Source organism: Eurypyga helias, unplaced genomic scaffold (assembly GCF_000690775.1).
Source record: "Eurypyga helias isolate BGI_N326 unplaced genomic scaffold, ASM69077v1 scaffold1054, whole genome shotgun sequence".
In the NCBI taxonomy this organism is placed as follows: domain Eukaryota; kingdom Metazoa; phylum Chordata; class Aves; order Eurypygiformes; family Eurypygidae; genus Eurypyga; species Eurypyga helias.
In genome coordinates this window covers 677-8,550 of record NW_010245523.1, presented here as the reverse complement: position 1 = coordinate 8,550, position 7,874 = coordinate 677, and the positions used below count along the sequence as shown (strand labels likewise).

General features: G+C 44.0%; 1 protein-coding gene across 1 annotated transcript in view; it reads right to left on the bottom strand.

Annotated features, from left to right (window-relative positions):
* Positions 1-4,843, bottom strand: part of BEND7 (BEN domain containing 7) — a gene marked incomplete at its 5' end in the record, with an annotated part of 43,608 nt that extends 38,765 nt beyond the window's left edge. Inside the window, one exon of the mRNA XM_010150096.1 lies at positions 4,760-4,843. Coding sequence (XP_010148398.1) covers positions 4,760-4,843 — 84 coding nt within the window. The remainder of the gene's footprint in view (positions 1-4,759) is intronic.
* Positions 4,844-7,874: the final 3,031 nt, after the last annotated feature.

The window sequence follows — 7,874 nt, the reverse complement described above, 5'->3', positions numbered from 1 at the left end:
AGCAGTGGTCATGCACGATGTCAGAGGGTCACGCAAGCAACATGAGTTATGAGCCAGGGACGTTGACTACCCTAAGCCAACATACAGGGATGTGTAAGCTGCTTAGTTAAGGCATCCTAGCAGTACTCTAAAACATCCTTTGAAAGCTCTTACCTATCTTCATGCCACCACACAAAGAACTAAGATTACATCTGCAGGAAAACCGGATCACTCTTAAATCAGACGCCCTACTCCCAAACCAAGCACGGAAGTACGCGGGTTGGCTGACGCCCCTGCCTACGACGAGACGCCGAACGTTAATAAGCCTCACAAACACTAAGGTAAGCAAAGCAATTTGCAGAATCAAACCCAGGATCAGACCCCTGGGACCATTCAGGATTCGAGGGGGGTTATTTCTCTGGGAGCTGGATCACCCCAGGCGGCCCAGCCACCACCACCATAAAATAACTCTTTTGAAGAGCTTGGTGGAACAGTTTCAAAACGCCCAACAGGAGCAGATACAGAAGCATGTTACACACTTTCACGCCACACTGCAACAGGTAAATCACCCAGGAAAGGACAAGTGAGCAACTGTTCAATAAATGTGTATTTTAAAGGGGTCATGTAATTAAAAAAAATAGTAATAGCCACCGAACATCTTCCCCCAGTTCTTGGAAATACCCCAGGTCAAGATCATGCTTCAGCCCCAAAGGGAAATGCTTTACAACATTGGACAACGCAGACACATAAAACAAGCTTTTATGCAGTCTTAATTACTATTGCAACAATGAGGCTTGGGACATAATTCTACAAAAAGTAACAGGTAACTTCAGAGACTTGTGTTAAGTCAACTTTTACTCTGTGAATAAATTGCAAAGGATATTATTTCTGGGACAGAATAAATTCTGGAAATTAGTGAGTAACTTATGCATCACTCCCCTGCTCCAAGAACACATTATTTATTTTTACCATGACATAGCAAAGTTATTAATCCGCTGCCTTCCATTTCAACACCGTGAAACGCTGTAAAATGCACAGACACCTGCATTACAGTACATTTCAGTTCCACTTTATATCAGTCATAAACATCTCTGTTTTGGACATCTCTTCAAAACAAATGCTCCAAGCACACTGTGCGTAGCATTTGATTTTATGAAACTATAAAAGTTCTTCACTGTTAATTACACAGACAAATGTCTCATCACACATTTGGTTACCAGGATAATATAATTAGTTTTCTACATTAACCTTTCAAACACAGAGCCTGAATTTCAAGTTGAAAGCATTGTAAAAACACTCAGTCTGGAGGTATATTATATTTCCTTTTTTTGTGACGGTAATAAAATAATAAGAGTGAAAAAAACCAGTGCGGTGGTGTGCAAAAGATTTTTATAGACAAGTTAGGTTTAACCAGCATTGCCCCCAAGATATGGTTGTACAGTGTCCTCATGGGCTTGTCCAAGTCCGGGCTAGCAGCTCTGTGACAGAAGGTTTACGTTGATAACTGGTAAAAGCCAAAGACACATCTGTCTTAAATCTTGCCCATATTCAAGGTTTAAGCACTTCACTTGGGGCTGCCTCCTCCTCTGCAGGTCAAGCAGTCTCTCCTGGTATCAGATAACTAAGCCCTTTTCTTCAAACCAAAAGTGATGCCAGTCCTCACCTGTAAAATTCAGTAGTGATATTTGTCCCCCGAATTTTGCAAACTCTGCCACTGCATCCCATACGCAACCTTCCTAAGCTTACCCAGATCCATTCACCAAGCAGTTGGGCTTTTAACCATCGCAACCATCAGAGGTCGCGTCCAGTACCACATTCCTCTAACCGTGCTGAAGCTTCCTCCAATCTGCAGCCTACATTTACACAAAGCCACGTTTTGCCCATCTGTGCTGATGCCAAGAAGACCATCCAGGTGCCACAGGTCTTTCCTGGCATCTGATCCTTAACCACCTGCATGTTAAGCCAACTGGATTCTTCCGATTTACTCGTTTACCCCAGAAGGTCCCCTCTTCTTGACAGTGCGTCTCTTCAGTTCGAGTTCATGGCTCTCAGCTGTGCAACCACAACGTGAGCACATCCTGTTCCAGATAACGTTTCCCTCGTTCACATGATGGCAGTAACGTTTCCCCTTTTCTAAAGGTAACGGTTTCAGTGATGCATCTTAACATTCATTCCCACCCTAAAGGCTGCATCGCACTGAGGTTTCAACAGCTGATCCCACGGATCAGTTAAAACACCCAAACTGGAGAACAAACTTGGACCTAAACCAACAAGTTGGTGTGAACATCCTTGTGGAATGAATTTTGGCATGAAACAGTGAAATCAAGTGAAGCAGGGATTGTACCCTGAGACTCCTTATTAGTGGACAGGACAGTGAGCTGGGGAAAGTGGTGTAGTCCCACCCTCCCTGAAGAACAATGAAAAATTACTCCACGCAACGGGAATTTTTTTAAAGGAAAGGTAGAATGCCAAATGCCACTCATCCCAGATCTCTGCTGAAAGCTGGGAGCTCAGATTCTGAGTGCTTTCAGCTGAGTTCAGTCCCTGACACTGCTTTCTGTACATTTCAGATGAGTGCCTTTATCACTAGGAATTTGGATAGAAGCGGACCTCAGAGTAACCTACTGAAATTAAAGTGGAGAAGGTTATGTGAGCTCTGAGTAACTTACTGAATTGCAGCTTTCCAGTATCTGAAGGGGGCCTACAATGGCACTGGGAGAGGACTTTTTACAAGAGCCTGTAGTGATAGGACAAGGGGTAATGGGTATAAATTGAAATCAGGGAGGTTTAGATTAGATGTCAGAAAGAAATTCTTCACAGAGAGGGTAGTGAGGCACTGGAACAGGTTGCCCAGAGATGTTGTGGATGCCCCATCCCTGGATGTCTTCAAGGCCAGGCTGGATGTGGCTTTGAGCAACCTGGGCTAGTGCAAGGTGTCCCTGCCCATGGCAGGAGGGGTGGGACTAGATGATCTTTAAGGTCCCTTCCAACCCAAACCATTCTATGATTCTACGATTCTATGAATTGAGCCCAAACCTCAAGGGAAGGGGGAAAAAAAGTGCCTAGTCTACAAATCTTGCATGGTGGTACATCATTCAGGCTTGTCAAAAACAGCACGCTTTGAGAAAATCCTAAAGTTGGACCCTCAGGACTGTGCCAAGAAATAGCACCTTTTTCTTTTCCTAGCGACGGAAGGTGGGCTCCCAAGACTGCAGCTCTGTCCCTCAGCACCTGATAAGGAAGATCCTTGATAGATAGCACTTACATCCTTAAAGGGTAAATTCTGACTGGCTCTTGAAATAGGTGAACTTCAGGCACTTAAATGCCAGGTTACATTCAGTCACAATGAAAAGCTGGGCATACTCAAAAAACAACCCCAAAACCAAACCCAAAGACAACACAGCCAAACCAAAATCAAAATCAGTTGGTCTGACTCACAGCACAGATGTCAAAGCACAGACTCCTGCACATTCTTAGAAGCATCCTGGCTTAAGCAACTAGATGCCCAACTCCTGCCAAAGCTCTATCATCATTTAGGGCTGGAAAAGAAAGCATTCAAAGTAAACCTCTGGCAGAACTCAATCCATCAGGTTTATCAGGCTTCACCAAAAGTGCTTACAGAACACAAAATCCAAACACAAAGCACAGCAGCCACCTTTTCTTCTCCCTAGAAATGGGTGTAGGGAAGAAATATTTGCTCAAATCCTAATGGCGAGAAGCTGAGAAGCCCTTGTCCCTGTGTAAATATTCCAGCCATCAGAAGATCTACACACTGCCCAAGACATCTTCCTTATCTCTCCCATTTGCTCCTGACCTCTCTAAGAGGCTGTGGCACTACGATTTAAGGAGACAAAGGCATTTTGCGTGCAGATTGAGTTCAGGTGCTGATTCACACACTCGGCACCAATGCTTTTTGCTGGCTCCAGGGGGCAACACACACAAGACTACAGAAACCTTAAAGCACCCTACAAAAACGTTTAGGCTCCTGGTGCAGGTAAGACGAGGTAGACAACCCCAAATGTCTCGTTGTAAAGGCACCTACTTTCTCCAAAGCCTGAGCAAGGTGTCCAAGAGCTTGCTTTATACAGCAAAAGTCATTATTGTAGCTCAAAAATCTGGAAGCAGCAGTCTGCAGCTGAGGAGTTATATGGGACAAAACCCATGCAGACAGGTAAGATAAAGGTTCCCCGATAACCATGCTGTAGTATATATCATGCTGCAGACTCTAGATTACTTCTCTGTTTTCTTTACACATTTTTAACTGTTGATTTAATTTAATTTTGCCATGGCAGGATTAGCAGGCAAGCTACAGAGGTGAAAGGACATTACATTAAGACAGCACATTAATCCTCTATCCCACCCAAGGCAGAAGCAAAACCAAACAAATAGCAGCTTCCTGGAAATTGAATTTCTGTTATCCAGATGTCAAAGATGTAATACCCCAATTACACAAACTATTGCCAGTGAAGCATGCCAGCGAATATGCAATGTAAATGGGGTGAGCAGAGAGCTGCAAAACTGCAGAGTCAGCATCTGGCTCTATGAGTGAGCGATAATTAGCACTGTGTGTAGACACTAATAAACATTTATGCCTGAAATTACAACTTTTAGCAGTGTTAATAAAGGATATATTGGCAATTCGTAGAATAAAAGGGTCTTGAAAAGAACGTCATATTAAACAATGGCAGGCGCTTCCTGTGCTTGCACAGAGATTTTTTTCCTCCCTAATTGCAAATGGCCACGCTACGTTGCTCGGAAATTAATCAACACAAGCACATACCTAAAAAAACTGGTTGTGTTTCTTTGGTCTCCCCATTAACATCATTGCTGTAGTCAGAGATCTTATATATCTCATGATGGTAATCTGGAATGAAAAACGATAAAAAAAATTAGAACTCAAGTGATCTGGAAAAAATGAACACTGAACACATTGCTACAGTTTTACTACATAATTTATCAATATATCTGCAGTTTATTTCATGTACATCAAATTAACCACAGAAAATGTGCTCTGTATCAGCACCTCCTAAAAAACCCTTGCTCACACTGGAGAGACTTAGCTCAAATATTTCACAGATTTTAGGGAATAGCTACGCCTGCCCTAAATTACTGTGTTCATTTTCACAGCAAATTATCCCACCAGATGCCAATTATCTGGCTTCTTGCTTTACAGATGGAAAGCAGATTTATAATGAAAACTTTACCTTCCCAGAGACCAAGGGAAACTTTCAAACTTCACCTCAATCACAACATCAGCAACATACATTAGGGCTGCCTTCAGGAGGCTCCAAGGAGACCTCATTGCAGCTTTCCAGTATCTGAAGGGGCCTACAAGGGTGCTGGGAGAGGACTTTTTACAAGGGCCTGTAGTGATAGGACAAGGGGTAATGGGTATAAATTGAAATCAGGGAGGTTTAGATTAGATGTCAGGAAGAAATTCTTCACAGAGAGGGTAGTGAGGCACTGGAACAGGTTGCCCAGAGATGTTGTGGATGCCCCATCCCTGGAAGTGTTCAAGGCCAGACTGGATGGGGCTTTGAGCAACCTAGTCTAGTGCAAGGTGTCCCTGCCCATGGCAGGGGGGGTGGAACTAGATGATCTTTAAGGTCCCTTCCAACCCTAACCATTCTATGATTCTATGACTCATCCAGGGGTTCTGAATTCTGAGGAAAGGAGGTTCAGGGACACCTTAGGATATTCACCTGTAGAAACTAACATCTGTGATGACCCTAAGAATAAACATTAGCATCTCAAATCCTGTAACATCTCTCAATATAAAATAAAAATAAAAATCACCATTTCTATTTGAAATAAAAGAATACTTTGCTGCAAAGTCCTCGCTGTAATCCCAGGCAGGTGTTCAGGAAAACCAGAACTTTGTTTACATGTGTGTACAGAGGGAACAGTAAGCCCAAGAAAAAAGAAATGTCTAAAGGCAGCTCTCCTGGATGCTATTTCTGACTCTGCTACTGGCACACACTTTGTCCTTCGGCAAATCGCTCAAGACTAAACAATATATTCAGTGTCTTGAAACAGCCACCTTCCCACAACTCCTTTAACACCCTCCTCATTTCCAACGATCTCAGCTACTCCCCTCCATAAACTGGTTTTTATGTTTATCCGCCTCACAAAAAGCGAGGCAGAGATTAACTCATGGAAGAGCACTTTGGGAGACTCACTGAAAAGGCACAACGGAAGCGGAGGGCGGCATGAGCAGCTCCTCCTCCCACGAGCAGCACACCTGCACCGCTGGCACAACAGCGACGGGATCGGAAAGGTCTCCTGGAAGCCAAACCTTTTTTTTGTTACCGTGCTGTTTATTTGTACAGCACAACTGTCTCGAGGGCACGAGAGGAGGAACAGCCCAATAAGTAAACTAGAGTCAAGCCAAACGTAGCGATGCAGAAGGAAGAAAAAGGCCTGGAAAGAAAATGAGGAACATCCCTTCCCCCCAACAGGGAGTGGGAGAGGTCAGCGCTGAGGTGCTACGCAAAGGGTTCCTCTGCCTACGGAGCACGCCCAGCGAGTGAAACGGGTAAAGGTGAAGTTTGAGATACGGCGCCGAGGAAGTAAGGGTTCCGTAATACGGGATTTATGCCGCCTGCCTTCCACTGGCGGTCATGCTGAGGAAGGGGAGTGATGGAGCGGCTGGGCGGGCATCTGGTGCCCACCACACTCCGCCTTTTCATCCTCTCAAAGGTGTCCAAGACCTGCTGGGAGCAAGTACGTGGAAACTAGGAATTAAATGACTTACAGCCTCACAGCCCTAAGATAGATTACATGTAGTTTCTTCTCCAGCGCTTCCCTCCGTACATCCAGCTGGTCACAATACTCTTCTGATCTTAAAGTCACCATATTTCACCCCAGAAGTGGCTGCGCTTTAGTGCAGCAATGGTTTTCCTCTCAATCTGGTCATTATTATCACCTCTATAAGGTGCTCTGAAGTTTTTTTGGGGACAGAATAAACGCTCTACGGGCACGCATCGTTAGCGGATGGCATGTTACCAACGAATGCACGCAGCATACCCTTTTCTTTTTGGTTTCCTTCTTCTGCCTCAGATGTCACAGCCCAGGCACTGCAAAATCCGTATCAATTTCACAACAGTACACACTAAACTGTGACATTACGGAATGACTCCAGCAAAAGGCGAAGACCAATTAAAAGAGACAACTATTTATACATAATTATCTTTCTAATCAACTGTGAGAGAAAAAGAGTATGCGAGTGCAGACTCACATGCAAAATGTGATTTTTATCTCCTCCATTCTCAAAGTACAAAGATGTAATTTTCTCTCTAGGATGTGCTTTTAGTGTAGCTTTATATTTGACTTCCCACATCGAGAAAGAGACCCCAGATAGAATAAGAATTACTAGTAATGTACCATCATAAATGAATTTGCATATTAAACCAAAGTTTTACACTGCCTGATATACTGAGGCATATCTAAACCTGTAACAAATGGCAACGGAGAACTGGCGAAATAGTCATCTATTTCTGCTACACATCTCCTTTTTACAGCCCCATTAGGACAGAAATAAAACCAAGTCTTCAATTTCGGTTTTGCTTTTCCACAGGTTTCACTTTCAGCCCCCCAGGCTCCAGCTCAGTCCTGCGCTAACTCCGAGTCGGGAGCGTGTTCGCTATCAAACCCCCAGAAACCCAACCTGTTCTCCATCGAAATTAACCCCCTCGACAGGTTTGCTAATGCATACCGGCCACCAAAACGTTTCAGCCAAGTCTGACGGGTTACTGCCCCTCCAGATTTTAACAGGGAGGATGTGTGATGCTCCAGACCCTCCCGTGACGATACAGCAGTCATTATTTACTATTCCTACCAAGTGAGTTTCTTTCCATCCTTACATTTCTTGTAAAATTCAGGGATTTTGCTGAGCG